We start from the raw sequence: 18,695 nt of genomic DNA on the forward strand, positions 1-18,695 counted from the left end.
CTCGGCGCCCTGGTGCGGTCCCCTCTGTCCCCGCTCGGCACACGCGGTCGCCTTGCGTGGGGAGAGGACCAGCCCAGCCCCCGGGAGCGCGGGGTCCTGCTCGGCTGCAGCCGGGGCCTCTCTGGCCGAGGGTCCCTGCCGGCAGAGAAGCCAGGGCTGGGGCGCGGCTGGGCGCAGCGGTGCTGGCCGGTGCCACCTGCTCTCTTTGCACGGGTCACCCCCCCCACCGAGCCCTCCTGCGGGAGGGAGGGGGCAGCACCCCGGAGGGCACCGCACAGCGCTGCCCTCTTCTCCCCGCTGCCTCGGGGCTCTTCCCCTCCCCGAGCCCCCCGCGCTTGTGCTCTGCCCGCGCCGTCAGGCCGAGCCTGCCGGCGGAGGGGTCTCGGCAGGAGCCCCTGGCCCCGCGGGAAGGCAGGTTTGCCCTGCAGCAGCGCAGCGCTGCTGGGGGCTGCGCGTCCCACCGCCCGCTGCCACCTCCCTGCTAGTTGCTGTCACAGCGTCAGTGCAAAGGGGGAATCTCGGTACAGAAACAGATCCTGCAGCACCTCATCCATCCCCTGCACTGGTGTGAATGCGGGAAGGGGTTTGGCTCCGCTCCACCCGTGGGTCGCTTGCCGGGAAGCCCGAAAAGGCATTGCGAGGTCGCTCGGGACCTGCTGCCGTCCGGCCGCTGGATAGGAACCGGCCTCCGCAGCCCTCCGGGCCCGGCAGAGCCACCGCGCTGGCTGGGGCCCGACCCTCCCGCCTCCCCGCAAGCTCGGCCAGCTCTTCTACCTGTCTTGTTTTTAAAGGAGTACAATGTTTTATTTCAGTGCAGAGATCTTTGTACAGTCTTAACCCCCAGCTTCCCCTCTTTGTTTTATTGTACAATAATGGCTGTGGCAGGTAGCTGGTGTAACATGGAGGTTTTTGTAACTTACCTGAGCAGTTGTAGATTATTGAAGTTTCTGTACATTGTGTCAAACATACAGAGTCCTTGTATTGTATTGTGCCTAGAGGAAAAAGGTTATTATATAAAGAGAAAACTAACTGAATTTAATAAAAAAAAAATTAATATGACACATGCCCTTTTGCCTCACTGCCACTGACATCGGCTGCCCCAGCCCTGTGCACTGGGCCAGCGCTGCGGGAGCCACAGGACCTGGGCTCAGCTCCTGTCCCAAGGGGACGTGGCTGTCCCCTGCTTCGTAGGGACAGAGCCTCACAGAGAGATGCTGGCACAGCACCGGGGCCGTGCCTGCGCAGAGTCTGCACTGGTCCCTGCACTGCCCATGGCAAGCGAGGACCTTTGTCCTGCGCTGCGAGGCCACGCTGTCCTACCTGCTCCTGCTTGTCCTGTCAAGTTTGACTCTTCTCCAAGGGACTCCGGTTCGATGAGCCCCGTGTCAGTGTCACCACGGCTCAGCTGCGCTGGTTTGCCCAGGTGTGTTGTTAGTCCCTGCCTGGGCTCCCCTCTTGCAGCAGAACCTCTTCCCTGGGAAAAGGGGGGTTACGCCTCAGGCTGCACCGTGGAGGGTGGCCCCTTGACCCAGCTCCACCGCACCACGCGTGTCCCTGCTGTTCCCAGCGCCCAGCAGCAGCACAATGACGTGGGGACGGGACTGCAGGGCAGCTGCATGGAGCTGCTGATCTGATGCACGCTGAAAGCTGCCTTGCTCTGCAGCCGGGGATGGAAACAGTGTTAAAGGAAAGCTGGACAGAAACCCAAACCCAACGGTGGGAGTTTGCAACTCCCCCCTCCCCCACCCATCACTGGCTGGTGCTGGGAGCACTGGGCACCCTGAGGGACCAGGAGAGGAGGCACCTGGTACCAAGCCTGCAGCTGTTTCCCCTTGAACAACCAACCAAAATACTTCATTAAATACAGGGACTTCCTGCAGCTCTTGCAAACCTGCTCCTGGCTGCAGCCACCAAGACAGAGACCCCTTGGAAAGCCACAGGGCACGAGAGGAGGCTCCATGCTGCAGCTTCCTCACAAAGCCCTGAAACGTGGTCAACGCAGAACACGCGGCGCAGATGCCAACAGGCTGGTGCCTCCAGGCCTGCCCACAGCTGGAGCCGCGCAGGAGGCCAGCCCTGCTCCACGTCAGCGCCGACTGCTGTCGCAGCCTTGAGCTGTGAAACCAGCACCTTTCTTCAGGGTTTGAGGATTTTGGCACGAGACACCATGGGACTGAGATTTTCTTACAACGCGGCTAACACAACTCAACAAAAGGGTACCAGCCCTGTGCAGCACGCAAACATCTGGCAATGTTGCCAATGGCCAAGGCACCCTGCTCGCTGCCTGCGGTTTGCAGGCTCACATGCCAGGCCTTGGCCAAGACTAAACTGGGGTAAGCAAAAGCACCGAGCAGGGTGGCAGGGAGAACATCCGTGACTTCAGCACCTCTCCCGTTAGCCAGGCAGCCGTCACGGCCCGCAAGCACCAGGGGTTTCATCCAGAGTCAGCAGCCCTGCCACGGCACGGCTCCCCGCCGGGATCACAGCACTCCCGTTCCAGAGGTGAGGTGTGCATTTGTAAAGCCGCGCTCGTCTTACGGCAGTGGTGTTGCTCTACCGACCCTCCCATGAGACAGCGCAGGCCAGAAAGCCGCTTTTGCCTCCTCTCCCCCTTGATGCCTTGAAAACCAGCGACCTCGGCCTCTGCTTTCGCCAGGGGCTGCAGGAAGCCACCCGAGCTCCTCCTCCGCCCTCCCGCCACGGGTCCAGCAGCCCTCCTGGGTGCGCGGGCAGAAGAAACCTGCAGGTTTCCGCAGGCACCACCCCGAATCCTGCCTGCGCTCGCCGCCTGCCTGCACTCGCCCCCTGCCTGCACGGGGTGGGGGGCTGAAGCTGGAGAGCGAAGCTGTCCCGCTCACGCGAGCAGAGGGGGGGCTGCGGCACGGCGGGGGCCGAGCGCGGCCTGCAGGAGGGAGGAATCCACCACTGGCATGTGAATTTTGAGCTTTTATTGATAGTTGGAATTTACAGCCTAAAACTGACAACATAGAGAGATGCAGACTTTTTTTTCTTTTTCTTTTTTCTTTTTTTTCTTTTTTTTTCTTTTTTACAAAAACAAAAACCAAAATAACCAAAAGCCACCAGCATCAGATTTACAATATAAAAGTTTTGACAGTAGAGAGACTAAAGTACATCTGGAATTACTCAGAAAAATAAACAGGGAAAAAAGGCAGTAATTTAAAATTTGTCCCTCATATATACACATAGATACACAGACATTGCTTACAAAGACCCGGTTTCAACATTTAAGGGCAGTAGGCATCATGAGAAAAAAGGCTCCCCTATGTCATTGCACTAAATTAATGAACCCAGGTGGGCACCCCCCTCTGCCACCCCTTCCCGGTTTAGAGGAAAGGCCACGTGAAGCTAGAACGTGAAGCTCGAACGGGATTTCCGCGCTCCCCGGCGTCGAGCCCCGGGCGTCGCGGGCTCAGCGAGGACCCTCCCCACACCAGCCACGGTCTCATCCATCAGCCGATACCGGTACGGCCGTTGCGACAGCCCCAGGACACCGTCTATGCAGGCAAGTGTTTCTTATTGCTATACAGAGTGCATCTTACCTATCAGCCACTGTTTTATGGGTTGGGTTTTTTTAAAGGCATAGATTCAGCCCCTAGCACTTGCTTTTCCAGCCAGGCCACCCGGGTGCCCGCACATAAAACCTGCCCCAGCCGCTCCTCGGGGAAGCACAGCAGCTCAACGGGTCATCCGCAGATTTTCAGCGAAACTCGGCTCTCGGGACACCGAAACAAAACGACTGGGTTTTCAGAAGAGCAGAGAAAAGCAGGTGCAGAGCTATGCTGAAAACCTGGGCTCACGTCTGGGCACCGAGCACTGCAAAATCCAGCTCCCCAATACCTTAGTGCCCCCGCCCCACGGCTGCGGAGCCTTCCCCCAGCTCGGACCGGCGATCTAAGGGATCTCCTGTTCTCAGGGGCCCAGGAAGGTTTCACCGCACATCCCCCACGGCCCGGACCTCAGCTCTACCCCGGTCACGGCACAGGGCCTGCAGCGGTGGCCGTCCCCACGGCCTCCTCCTGAAATGAGCGGCCGCAGCAAAGAGCAAACCCCCGGAGCAGGGCAGGGCCGCGGGCGTCCCGGCACGGTCACGCACCCTCCCCGGCCGGAGCTCTGCTCCCTTTAGGAGGTGCCTGGATGAGCCTGCCAGCTCCCAGGCGCTGACCGGCATCGCTGCAGTCGCTACAGCCTCCCAGTTCTCCTGGAGAGAAGTAATTATTTAAAAAAACCCCCGTTTTGGTTTATTTTTAGTTTAAACAAGCATTTCGGGTCCTTTAGCCTAAGGTGGCAACTGGTGGATTTTCTAGGGTGGACAGGCCTTAAATAAGTGGTGTGTGCTAACAGTCAAAAAGCCAAACGTTTCCAATCGCCTCAAGTCTAAATTGCAGCCTAATGCCAAACCGAAAAGAAACCGATGGAGGTTACGGAAAAGCCCCGGAGAAGCAATCCAGAAGCTCCGATTCAACAGACCATGGACCAAGATAAGGTGGCAAAGAATATTTAATATTCTGATTGCTTTAAATATGCTAAGTGCAAATTAACTGGTTAAACGATGGCGTCCTGTCGAGTTAGGAAAATCAGAGCCTAAAAAGGAAGTTTCTGTTTGTCTGAGCAGATACACCCTATAGTAAAAAATATCATTAGAACCACGGATATTTAATGTGCAATAATGCGTATTACCCACTCCGTGTATATACACATATGTATGCATGTACACTGGTACACACACACACACATATATATGAGACGACTGTCTTAAGCACTGCCAAACTGATCTAGCGCCAGTACTTGGGTTGTGTTAAAGAAAAGGTTTACAAAATATCAGATCAAGAAAAAGGTTTCTATAAAACTTTACATTTCAACTGAAGCTGCTCATCTAAATTTTAAACACTGTCAAAACCTGGTTTGGATACAAAAGGCAAAGACGGAAACGGACAAGGAACAAAAGTTAAAAATCAACGACCTCCTTTTCCATGAGCCTCGCTGAGAACAACGCCAAAATGAAAAACACCCTTGAGCGCTTTTTTTTTTCCAGTCTGAAAACACAGCTTTGCCTACCTAGAGAAAATGGCGACAAGTATAAAAGAGCATTTTATCTTGAACTGAAAAAACCACAAGAAGTAATTTCGTTCTCACACCTCAGCCCAGCGGAAGCGAGTCCCCGGCGAATCCTGCCCTTCCAGAAACCTTCCTCCGTGTGCCCAGTACCTTTGAGGTTTTCTATTTGTACCAATGATTAAGCCGTTTAGAAGGTGCACACTTACTAATCAAGAAGTTATATGCAAACCCAAAAGGTCTGAGAAAAATAGGTTTAAGGTGAATTTAGATTTAGATATATATATATATATTTTATATATATATATATAAAAATAGTCCCTATATACATTAACAACTGAAGATGAAGAGCAGAGGAAGGGAATACAGAGCCAAGGACATACACACCCAGCACGCTCCGGCCGGCAGCTCCTTCCACCAAACCCTCGCCCTGCCCAGGATCTGCTCCTGCCCGTCCTGCCGCCGCCTGCCAGCGCAGTCCTCGTCCCAGCAACTTCCACCTCGCAAACAAAACCGCCTTTTCTCTTATCGGGCACAGCCTTCTGCAAGCAGGGAAGAGAGCCGATGCTTCGAATTTATAAAAATACACGGAAAATATTTCAGGCACAGCAAGCAAATGGAAGTATATTTCTTGCTTCTAAATCTGCTCTTTAAATCACCAACAAGGCTGGAAGAAGAAATAATTTCCTTCCTTGACATCCCAACAATTCTTGTAATCACACGGTCTCTTCTGTTCTCTTCTGTCTCATGGTCCAAGCCCGCAAGCCTTGGGCTGCGTACGTCCTCGGCCAAATAGGAACCCAACGGGGAAAAGCGAACGCTCCCATGGATGCTGTAAAAAGATCTACAAAGCGGGGCGGGGGTGGACAAGCGTTACTCAGAAACGGGCCGCACGTCTGCCCGCCCGCCCGCGCTGACGGGCTGCGAGGGCTCCAGGCCGCTCCGACGCCCCTGCAGCACCCGCCCCGACACGAACGCCGTGCCGCCTTCCCCGTGCGCCTTCTTGGACCCAAACCAGCCGGCGAGCCCAGCCCGCCCCAGGGAAAGCCCAACTCCAACCACTGTCTTTGTGTCCAGGTCCGGTTCTAAGGGCGGACTACAGACCTACGCGCGGCCGCTGCTCCCGACACCTCCGCGGTCCGAGCCCTGCAGGAGAGGCGGGCGCTCCTTCGCCCCGCAGCCAGGAGCGGATCCGTCCGAGGGTCCCCGACTGCCGGCTCCACCGACACACGGCTGGGGCTGGCAGCTCCAGCCTGGCCAAGCAGAGGGGTTCCCGACCCCGGGGAGCCCCCCCGGCTGCCTCCGGCTGCGGCGTCAGCGGGGACGCGGCGCAGGCGCGTGCATCTCGTCCGCTACCGGGGGCTGCACCGGGAAAGGGCAGGATGAAGACAGCAGGTTTTCACTGCTTCACGACTCCTAACCCAAGCTGTACGCTAAGGACCCGGTAATTACAGGCCAGCAAGGTTTCTGGCGCTGGGCTTCTCGCGGGTCGGGCCAGCTAATGCCCAAGGACGAGCCGTGTCACACCGGTGACACCAGTGACGGCTCCTGCCAGTGCCACCCGGTTAACAACCCGCAAACGAGTGACGCGAGGGAACGGCTTGGGTCAACACACGCTCTTCTCTCTCCTGGTGCGCCTATCGGTTCCCGCATTCGTGCGCCTTTAGACATCCCGACTCGCGGTGAAGGCAGCTCAGGACCCGACCCGCGTCTCCTTTCACAGGAAAGGCCGCGGACTCGCGGGATGCCCGGGAAGGCCGACGACCCGCCCAGAGCCCCAGCCTGCACAGCCGGCTTGTGACGAATTCAGTGGCCAGAGCAAGGTCCAATTTCAGCGTGTATCAATTTAGCACAGAATGTTTTAATGTCTCCATTATTTTCAGTTATACTGGTATCGTGCTGCTGCTAAACGTATGAATAATTAGGAAAGGGAAGAGCTTGTCAGCAGCTTTTCAAGTATTTCTCAGTGACTGTTTTGCAGCAAAACTGCTTTTCATTCAAAAAACAAAATTCAGATGAGGAATATTTATATTTCATAAGGGGAAAATATTTACATGCCCATATTGACAAATGAGGTTTTAATTTAAATTACACATTAAATAATAAAATATTTAATATTAAATATCAGTTATATTTAAACACAGAATGACGTATAATCAACCTCAGGCGCTTTTAAGCATAGTTTCTCTAACACTTGGAGGACAAATTCAACGTGCATTTTTTAGCTGGACACCAATAAAACATTCTGAACAGACAGCGGGACGTACAGCAAATTTACCTTTACTACCCCACGTTAAACGCTCTGCTGCACTAGCCGCCGTCGCGTAATCTCCATCACCCTTTGGAAAAAGGAGCCTGTTCTTGCGTAGCCCCGACCTTAAAGGCAACCCACGGACCTGCATGGAGACAACGCTTCCCAAATGGCACCTTTCCTTCTCTTTTGTGAAATACCGACGTGCAAGCTGGCGAGGAGGCACGGCAACGCCGACGGCGATTCCCCGCGCGCTACCAGCGCACGGGCTCTTTTAGCAACGGTCCCCAAATCACCTTCACACCCCGGCTCCACGCAAAAGCCGCGGAAGGAAGGGAAGGGTCCTTGTTGCAGCCCCTGGTGAAGACGACCTCGCTGGACTCAGCCGGGCGCCCGCTGCGCAGGAACCACAGCCGCCGCCGGGAAGCTCGGCGCAGCGCACGGGGATGTACGAGTGGCGCGAGCAGCGATGAGGTTAGGGAGGTGTAAGAGGAAGAAGAGCACGAGGAACAGAAATACCTTTTGTCGGGAGCTGGATGGATATAAGGCACTCGGAACAACAGCGGGATATTTGGAAATTATTATTATTATTATTACAGCGTGGGATCCTTCCGCACATCACGTTCTCTTTCCCTGTTTCCTGGCTATCTGGAGATGAAACATGACGTGGTTCCAAAGCTGGAATGAGAAGAGGTTACTCCTTCCGAACTAAAACAAAGGCACTGGTGTTTTTAGATCTGGAATTTTTATTGCTGATCATTGTTCTGCCCTAGAGACAGTTCACTCCTCCAAGGGCACTCGGTCATCAGCTGGAACGCAACCAGGGCCAGCTCTCTGCTGGAGCGAGGACGGGCTCCGGGGCGGGAAGGGGACGGTGCCGGGAACGGGGCAGACAAACCCCACCCAGCCACGGCGAGCGGGCGAGCCCGACCCCGCACCCACAGGAGGTTGCCGTCGGAGCAGCGACGGCAGATGCCGCAAACGCGTCTCGGCGCAAGGAAGACGACACACGTACTCGCAAGACGACGCGATTCTGCCCCCGACCCCGTGACAGATAACTTCAGGGGAAGGCAGGCCAGGGAAGGATGGTCTTGTCGATTTGCACCATAAAAGGTAAAGTATGAAAGTGTGAGAAATGGGACAAACTGAAGTGCCAAAAAAAAAAAAAAAAAAAAAAAAAAAAAAGGCTCTATCCCAGCGAGGAGCTGGTAAGTAGCTAAGCGAGCACAAATGCCTTTTCTTGGTAAAGTTTCAGCAGAGACACTGACAGAGGGAGAGGAGCCGGGCAGAGGTTTACAAGGGAAATAGCAGGAATGATGTGGTGCAATAAATGGAGGTTAATTACAAATGAAAAGGATTCAAGTCCCACGAAGAGAAGTTTCTGGAAGGAAACAAAGGAGTCCCCAGTACTGTGAACTCTCCCACCCTGTGCTTTGGCCAATTTATTTTAAGAAAGGAAAAAAGAAAGAAAGAAAAGTCTGTTCAAAGTCTCAGGCAAAAAGGAAATGGTGCTTCAAAAAGGACTGAGAAGATACTCTTTCCAAAGGTACTGCTTCTATTTCAGATCATGTACAGGAACTGAACACCGAACGAACTATTACAACTCCCCGTGTGATTTACTAAATACTTCCTTTTTTTAACTTCTAATATTTTCATGTAACATGCGTATTTTCATGTGATCCATATGTTACAGTCAAAATTTACATACATTTATAGCATGAGGTAATTAATGGTTTTGTGTTACTTGATTCTGAAAGAGTAAGAATGTGGAACGTTAAATTACACGCGATCAATGCACTTTAAGGCAAGTTTAGTGCCCTGTGTTACCCTAACCGACAGCGGCGTGTTTCAGATAACCGACAAATCCCCAGAAAAGGGTCTGTCCCTGCTGCACAAGGTGCCAGGGAGAACAAAAGCCGTTTTGCCTGTTCACCCTTTGAACGGTTTGAGCAGACGCACCTGGAGAGCGGCGGTACGCAGGGAGAGCCCCGACAGAGAGCACGCGCCGCCGTGCAGGAGACGGATGTCGTCTCACCGCGGGCGAGAGGAGGCCATTTGCTGCATAAAGCCATTTTTCCAGATTGTCCTGGCAAGTCAGTCACGGTTTCACGTTTAAGCCTTAGTCTGAAGATGAGATGAGCAGGAAAAGAGTTAAAGTTTCAGTGCAAAGTCCCCGCCACGCCGAGCGGACCACTGAATGCAGGACCACCGAACGTGCCACCACGGTGCCAGCTCAGGGCTCCCGGCAACAGAGAAGCACAACCCTCCTCTCACGCAGGCTCCAGTGCAAATGAGACCACAGGTGATTCTCCACGCCCTGCTTTGTAAATCAAAGCCCGCACGGATGCAGCACCCGAGAGACCTGGCTACGCACACTCTAGTCCGTGCTTCAGACGAGGACAGAGCAAGACCAGGACCTCGCTGCCGGCAACTCAGCTCTGGCTGGCTCTGACGCAACGTTCGGCATTTTGGCAAAGGATTTCCACGGGCTTACCGATGAGCGAGAAACAGTTCCACGCTGTACACAACGAGAAGTTTTCAGTTAACATTTGCTGTGCCTCTGGTTAATTACATTTCAAGTTTAGTCCCGTTAACGATCTAGCCTAGGAGACGCTTCTGCAGTGCCTGCAATGGCACGCTTCACTGCAGAAGAGAAGCTTACTCAAAATCCACCAACAGTGGGAAATTCTCTACAGCATTTCTAGAATTCCTATAAAGTTCTGCAAAACTAGCTATGAGCATCAAAATTACATGATAAAAGATTTTTAGTAGTTTACATCTGTCCAAACAATTTGAGAAAATAAAAAATAGATGGGGAAGGATTTGTCCTTTATAAAAGCCCCCCAACTTCAGGGAGAGAAGAAGGATTCTTCCCTCCTGATCAGCATCAAATATAAAAATACTTTTTACATATAGGCGTATTTCGCTAAGATTTCTATAGTTATGCTGTGAAAGGTGACAGATAACAGTCACTAGGAAATAGTTAATTTTTGTACAAAAACAAACAGGGAGGTCGGACTGGTCACCGCAATGCCCTTCTGGTAATGAGGTAAGTGAGTTTTAGATGAGACAAGCTAACATATAGGAGCCAAATTGTTTATTTTCTGCATTCCCATCTGCCAGGAAGTTTGTATGTAAATGTACGCAGAAAATGCCTGCTCAGGATTACTGGGAGTTTCCTATCAGCTGGCATTTTGTCAGCAGCTACCACTGAGGGAAACCACTGTCAAAAATCACTTTCTCACCCCAAACGAACCAGCATTCCCTACGAAGTTGGAAACTTTAGCCAGTATGAAATCAAGAGGAATTGTACCAAACCCATTTCCAAAGAATCTTAAACTTTCACTGAACTGAATTTTGAAAATGGTCTAATACGTGAAGTACCTCTAAGGGGTCCATTTCCGCTACTTAAGACCTATAAAAATAATTAACGATCCATAATTCTGGAAACAAGCTAAGGCACTGTCCGTAATGAAACTAAAACCGCATGGTTCTCCTGACCAGAAGGATTTCTTTTTTGCAAGTTGTCATGCAAAGGTAAAATTATTACTTCAAACTTTATCCCAAGTTATTTTAAAATTTAGTAATAATGGAAATCATGTGCTTATGAGCTTACAATGCCCAAGTCTGAGATAGGGCGCTCTGTTCTGACTCGGTGAACCCGCTGGTGCAACCTTACCAAGAAATATTTAATACCAAATGTCTAAGATTCAATGAGTTACAAGGGGGTTTGGGTTGTTCTCGAGTTTGGGACTCTCTTTTGCTCAAAAACATTTCTTGCTTTGATGGGGAAACTAAGTATGTAGGCATCTTCTACCCACAAAACAAAAACTGCCAAGACAACACATTTATTAAGAAAAGGGGAAAAAACACTTGCAGAAAGTCAGTCTTAGCCTGTCTTACAAAGGAAAAAATCCTGTTGCAACCCGATTAGTTAGCTATTGAATCAAATAGAGAACAGTTACAAACAAATACCTAAGCCCTAGAGTTTTTAAAGATACACATTGCTGCACTCAATGTCAACACACTTGATAGCCTCCAAAGCCAAGGCTTTAGTTTAATTAGCTTCAGAGAGCCTTCAGCTCTTCCCGGCCCACGTTGCTCTTGAAAATAAAACTAAATCCTTCCAAGCCTCGCGTTAACCATATTATACACAACCATAGTCTGGATTACATGGTGGTTTGAGTAACAAGGCTTAAGCAAATCCTTTTACACCCCGATTAGGGAAACCATGCAAGTTAGGACAAGCCTAGAAAAGAAAGCAGCAGTAGCACAACACGCGTTAAGGAGCCAGAAGCTAACAGTAATGTGAAATGCACTCTGCAGTGAAAGTAATAGCTTTTCTAAAACCACTCTGAAGTGTGCGGCATCATCAATTTACAGTTATGAGGCTACTGGGAATTTTCTGTGTACAGTACTGAATGCAACGCGTCCTAGTTTAAGCCAATTAATGGTAAGGCCCCGAACGACACGACGTCGTGAAGACGGATCCACCCGAGTACAGCTCTCCATCTTCCTTCAGCTCTTTCCTAAGCATCAAACTTTTTAAAGTAAAGCCCCCATCCCATGCAACCTGAACAGCAAGCTGTAAGATCTTCCCAGAACAAGGGGCTATCTTTCACCTGTTTGTTTGGTTTTTAATGGCCTGTGATGTCCAAACCAGAGCAAAAACCCCACCGCCCCGCAGGCCCACAGCCGCACTCCGGAATCATGAACCAGCATCGTACCGCACAACCCTTGCAGTGTTTTCCCCTACTGAGTGCTCTCCCCGAACATCAAGGGACCGGGATGAGATTAAGAAATTGAATTTCACTTCGGGGAGAAGCATCTAAAAATATTTTATTTTAAAGCTGGGGTTGGCAAAAGAGCACGTAAGTGCATTACGCTTGCCTCGTGGGAACTCGCAACCGGAGACGCAGATGCGTTCAGAACAACAGAGTATGTGGCAGAACAGGGTTTCAGGGAGAACTGACACTGGGTAAAAAAAAAAACCCAAACCAAACAAAGAAAATTAGCATGCCATTGTAAACAGCAGGTTTCATTTTGTCTCTTTTTCCTAATGACAACAAACCCTCTTGTAACAACAAAATCAATTGTTTATAATTTCTGAACATGATTCAGGGTGAGATCACCGCTTTGGGAAGAGCAAGAGGAGAAGAAAACCTGTTCTTAAATGATTGAAAATTGGAAGATGAGCTGCTATATGGCATCAAAAAAGTCAAGTATTACATTGCAAAACTATCAAACGATCTTATGTATCAATATAATTGATCTGGCAGCCAGGATGCAGGACTTTCCTCTCTCATGAAGTCTCAGGAGACATCAAATCGCATGGCCAGTATCAGAGTACTTGCAAGAAGCTGTTGCACCTCTTCCACCGCGACTGGCAAACCACTTTGGTCTTTAACATCTGCAGAAATCAGGGGACTCTGCCACACAGCAGCTGTTTCCCCTACCAGATAAACGGAACAACTGAAGAAAATGAGGCTCTCCCAGCTTTACTGTGATTATCATTGCAATAAGACAGCGCTTAGCACAACGGAAGGTGAAGTCTAAAAAAACCAAACACCTTACTAGTGAACGCTGACAAAAATACTACAGAAGACGATTAAGAGTGTCAGAAAAGAAGTGCAAAGAAAGAGGTGTAAAAACCAAAAAGCCCTAGCACGGGGCTGTAGAGCCCCAGGCTGTGTTCTCAGGCCCAGCTCTAACTGGGCAGGAGGGAAATCAAGGCGCTTCGTGGCTGGAAGGATTAAGCCGAGTCTAAGGAGCATACACCGTGGTGTAAACCTTTAGTGACTGGCAGTAAGATTTGCTCTAAGTTATGCCACTGATCAAGAAGGATTTCAATTACAGCTCGCTGGCTAGTTTCTGGAAAAATAATTTTGGGATGCCACTAGACAAGAATAAAGCCATTTTAAATGTTCTCCTTTAGATATGTTATTTAGGAATGCCCCTTAGCTTCCATCCGCCTCGCACGCTTACCCAAAACCTTTCTGCTGAAAAACTGGGATGCCCGAGTCTTTTTGAATAGATGCTGAGGAGAACACTGTGGGTTTTTGTTGTTGTTTTTTTTTCTTCTGCCCTTTTTTCTTTTTGTTTTTAATTTGTGTACCCACTGGTGTTCCATTCTGCTTGCCAGCTGCAGCTCTCTAAAAAGCAATAAGGGCAGCAAAGCCTCGGGACGCTCACGAAATTTCTACCACGTTTTGCTGAGGACATCTTATCCAGATGACTAACTGGGATTTTGTCTGCCATAACTGTTATGACTCAAGAGAAGAAGCAATAAATTGTATTTGTGCGTGGGAAAATTTTGTTAGAAGACTGGTGAAACTGCTGAATAAAGTACCATCAGGTTCCCTGATCACTTCCCTTCAAAGGACTACCTCACCTAAACTTTAATTTGAAGCTGGTGGATACAAGTTTAGAGAGGACCTCGCCTCTTTGGGACAGCAAGGGAATTCAAACCCATGAACCCAACTCCAGGTCTCCCCCGGTTTGAAGAGGGTACGTAACCACCCGCCTGCCCCTAGTGCTGTCGGCCCTGCACCCAGCATTAAAGACCTGTAGGTGAGCAACAGAAATAATTAACCCAAACCACTCAAGTTTTTATCTGCTATCGGATCACATCTCCAAGGCTCCAAACTAGTTACGCTTGATTTTTCTGCGGCACAGGGTTTTTCTGACTGCAAGCCCTACAGCTGTGCTCGCCCCCGTTTAATACCCACGTACTGAACGCAGGAGTTTGGACGCCTGAAAAGAGCCATCTGATGCCATGATGGCAGCACTCCTGAACGGCCGTATCATCCGAAGGAGCATATTTTTCCCACAATCCAACCAGCCAGAGACAAATGTGCTACGATTCAAGAATTATTCAGCGTGGGCTGATCACTTTTTAACTGCTAATTGTGCAGAAAAGACACCCTCCTCTCCCAGCGTGAAAGCACGCGGGCAAGGCTCCGCAGCAGCAGGGACGCCAGGAACAACAGCGGGACCACTGGATGAGCCGCTGCTCTCTTGTAATCCGCCGTATCAATGCCCAGCTGGGTAGAACCGTTGAACTAGAATGTTCCAGCAGAACCATTTCCCCCCAGTAAGGTATGCCTTGCTGGTTTTGGTCTTGTACAACGAATGTTTGTCGATGACTTGCTATTGATCACGGAGCTGTACATAGATATAAAAAGTTAGGCTCATTGTGCTCTGAGTCTCTGCTTCACCAGGTTTCTCACAATATCCAACTGTGTGTGTATAAATATACATGGAATAATACATATTGCAAATATATATCTATATACACACTCATCAGTATACATACTCAAATCTAAAATTATATATACCATATCGATATGGACAGATTCAAAATACTGCACATAAATGAGGAAGGACAGTGCTGAATATAACTTCTACTGAGTCTTCATTGCTTTCTGACCAAGTATCTAAGCAAGCCGAGGGGGTTTTTAAAGGGTACAGCTGGGTGAAGTAAATCCACTTTCAGTAGACAATACATCCCGCCCCAACCTCGGGTACCAGTCCTTCCCTAGAGCACAGGGCTCACCCGCTGAGAAGGGAACACAGGTCTCCAGCAGTCAGCGTGCCCCGAGATGCCACCATGAACAACCGCCACGGAGACACAGCGCTGGCACCGCACGTGGCACGCCCTGACCTGCGGAAAGGGCTCAATCAAGTCACTGCATGCTGTGCCTTACGGTCACCTGAAAGCAGAAAGCAGTCGCAGAGCCCAGCTGGCCTGCAGAGCCTCGGGCAGCAGCCCGGGACAGCGAGGAAGCCAGCTCAGCCAGGCTCGGGGACCGAGAGAGGCCACAGACTACAGGCAGCGGGACCCGCCAACCTCTGCATAGCCACTGTGACTCCAGGTAGATGGGAAGCTCAAACTTACAACGAGAAAGAAATTTACGCACGGTTTACCCTTAAAATTATTTGAGCCAGGCAAGGAAACCATCACCCGACTCTGGATCTGTTCTGAACTGCAAACTCCAACATACCAAGGATGAGGAACTTTTTCTAGATCAGCTTGTTGGCTGGTGTGGGAGCGATGAGGTATAATTCAGAGCTTAAATCCCAAACGTGGAGGAATCATTCACCGTCACAAAAGCAAGAGAGCTTGTGCATTTCTACAAATCTATTTAACTACCGGCAAAATGTCTTATCACAACAGTAACTGGACACGAGTAATCAAATTAATAACCTTAGATAACGAGCCCCTCAGTAACTAAACTGTGTTTTTAGATCTGCTTACTGGATATGTTTAAATATATTATTAAAGCTTTCATTTAAATTTATAGACTCAAAGCCAAAAGCTAACGAATTACAAGTTCAGAATCTGCAACGGAAGGCACAGACAGACGCGTCCTCGCGTATCTCTCCAAAACGTTTCAGGGTGTTCCTGCCGCCAGCTGTTCCGTGCCTCTTCTCAGGTGGAGGTTACTGCTCCCCTAACCAAGGCTTCATGAACAGACCAGGCAGGTACAGCTAATCCATATTCTTGCAACATCGGCCAGCACGGCTCGAGGTGATGTAGGGTGACCCCTGTCTATGACGTAACCCAACACAAAGATCATTTATCTGCTTAACAAGGTGGCTGAAAATGTATCAAGCCAGAAGGATGGTCAAATTGTGCCTGCTATGGACATTTCCCCGTAACCTCTCGATCCTACACGGACTTGGTCATAATTGTAGCGTGGTGGAACCTGCAAGCACCACGGTCAGAGAACAGACTGGAAGAGAACTATTGCCATCACCTGGTATCTAATGGGACTGAAGCCCAATCATGGTCTTCAACCAGCTGCTGGAATAAGCTGCACCGATGCTGTATTAGATGAATGATTTTTCAGTTGTCATAGTTATCATTTTTGGGTGTTTAAAGAATGCCCGAAGAGAACCTGATTTTCAGAAAACCTCTAGCACCAATCCTCTGAAAGTTAAGACTTTAATGTGTCTCCAATTAGGAACTCAAAACTACTAATCATTTCTGATAATCCTGGCTAAGAGTGGGATTGATCTCCAAATAGCAAGCAGGGTAACCGAAGCAGAAAGTGAGATTTTTCCTCCCAGCACAATGTAACTTTAAATTATTTATTTTAAATTACAAGGAGTGAGTGAGAAGACTTCCAGAACAACAGTACTGTGCCATGAAAGCACCTGCTTACCGAGTAATTGCAGCTGAGAGAAATCACAGCTATGTCAGCAGCATACAAGTGGCCCACAACCCTAGCACACAACTTCCAAGATGCACACAGCAATCTCATCCTGCTTTCTGCACTGCAACCTCCATATCTGGTATTCCAGCAAAGCAAATCCTCAAATTTCCCTAAGAGCAAAAATGAAAATATGTTATCTTTGGGCACAGAAGGATAACCTCGTGCTGCGGGTACGTCACCGTCGGATACTGATCCAGCAGAACAGACTGACTCTAACAGCGAAAGCGTTTTGTTCATCTCACTCCCCCCCCACACCACCTCGCAATACAGTTAAGAAAATTTCATATGCACTACATACATATCACAGTTAAAAATAAAGTATTCTTTAAAAAGACTGAAGTCTGGCTAGGATGCCTTTGCTCATAACAACAGATCTGTGTGAGGTACTTTTTCATACTCACAGGGTAAGTCCCTCGTTATGCACAAGTGAGAATATATCTGAAAATAAGCTATTTGGCTACCTATGTGTCAAGCTTCATGCTTTTATTCCAAAGTGAATGATTTTCCAGCTTAGGTCTTGGACTAATAAAGTAAGCGGCATTTAACATTTGACAGGTGAATTTCAGCATACAGCTTACACACAAAGCAGGCCCAGCTCTGTATCTAGACTACAGGGGTAGAGAATAAGCACTGGAGCACTGGTCGTGGCGATCTGCTGTCACCAGCCCGAGCCTGCTTCTGCAAGTGGCCCAACATCTACACCCGTATGATCTATGTGCACAAGTCCGGTCTGGGAACAAGCTCAAAGCAGAGGCCAGCACCACTCAGTGCAGACCCGTGTCTGAAACTGGTACAGTCTTTACTGGAGTAGGTCCTTCAGCCTACGCAGAAGATCCTGTGTTCCAGAGTCAAGTACACACCTTCAACTGACCTCGCTCCCAGGCAGTCTGAAGCGCAGTTCATTTCTCCGTACTGTTTTACTCTACCATCCCAAGGCAGCGGTACGTGTCCCCCCCACCCAAACTTCTCCGTGACCGACTACCTGGGGAGTAACAGCAGGAGTCCTGTGCTGGGGCCATTTCACTCTCCAATGTTGTCACTAGGTACAAAGTGCAAAAGTGTTGCTGTTCCTGCATCCATTAAAAACTTTAAAAACAGAACAAAACAAACAGAAAAGGATTTCCATAATAATTTGAAAATACATTAGTCTCCAAAAAGCCAGCAAACACCTGATAACCTGTTTGTGCCATATCTGCTCTCGTTCCTGCATGGCAGCAGTCCAGTGGATCATTATCCTCTTAGCTGGCAAACACCACGCTACCTTCTTTGCATACTCTCCAGCCAACGGAGGACGACATCCGGGAAGTTGAGTTTTGATGGCTCGGACAGAAGAGACCAATTGCTAACCAACCCAAGATCCTGCAGTGAACTGTCACGTCTCCAGAGGAGAGAGCACTGAGCAATTCACTGGAATGCAGAGACTTCCCGTTTCTCAAGACAGTTCAGCATTACAGCAAGTTAGCTACTCGGCCTCTGGCTTGGGACAATGTCAATGACTTCCCTCCCACCCCACAAAAACGTAAAATAAAATCCCTCCCTGCTTCATCCCATTTAAAGTGTTTGCATCTTTTCCTCCTATGAAATGTTTCCGATAAGGCTTTATTGCTATACAAAAGCGGTGCAAATGCTGCCCAAAGACAGCTCCATCAGGAACTTTGGTCACACGACTGCGGGACTCTTGTGCACTGTCCAAGTCCCAGCGTTAGACCTGCTACCTTTCTGAAGAGAAGCTGAATACTGTGTGCAATAACACTAAGAAAATAGGACTGAACCCCAAATACAAAACAAAAACAAGGGAGAGAGGGAAGGGGACAAGGAACTAAAATTAGGCAGAAGGCTTGCTTGGGAAGAACCCCATCATTCCTGTGATGACTAACTGATCAATGCTACATTTAGACAATGCAAGTGTCTTTCAGAACAGATTGTTGGTGTTGAAACTGCGTGTCTGGTCCTGAATGCCAGCTCTCTCATCAATGCAGCATTTATTAAAAAATAAAATTAAAAAGAAAAAAAAAAAATTGACAAATTGCATCACCAGGTAGCAGCCTGGCCTGGATCACACACATCCCATTGCATCTGTTTCATCAAGCAGGGCCATTTAATGTGGCTTCAGCACATGGCAAGACTTCTTCTTTCCTAAAGAGAAACCCAAA

The 18,695-nt window shown here is 49.4% G+C and overlaps 1 protein-coding gene across 5 annotated transcripts in view; it reads right to left on the bottom strand.

The window, feature by feature from the left end:
• Positions 1 to 11,866: 11,866 nt before the first annotated feature.
• PPP6R2 (protein phosphatase 6 regulatory subunit 2) overlaps positions 11,867 to 18,695 on the bottom strand; it is a 113,920-nt gene continuing 107,091 nt past the window's right edge. For 4 of the 5 annotated variants that reach the window (XM_075507557.1, XM_075507232.1, XM_075507460.1 and 1 more), the window contains one exon: positions 11,867 to 18,678. In XM_075507557.1, the coding sequence (XP_075363672.1) occupies positions 18,627 to 18,678 (52 nt within the window). In that variant the 3' untranslated portion in view covers positions 11,867 to 18,626. The remainder of the gene's footprint in view (positions 18,679 to 18,695) is intronic. The other variant, XR_012776457.1, reaches the window with a different exon arrangement.

The sequence above is a fragment of the Mycteria americana genome, chromosome 1 (assembly GCF_035582795.1).
Source record: "Mycteria americana isolate JAX WOST 10 ecotype Jacksonville Zoo and Gardens chromosome 1, USCA_MyAme_1.0, whole genome shotgun sequence".
In the NCBI taxonomy this organism is placed as follows: domain Eukaryota; kingdom Metazoa; phylum Chordata; class Aves; order Ciconiiformes; family Ciconiidae; genus Mycteria; species Mycteria americana.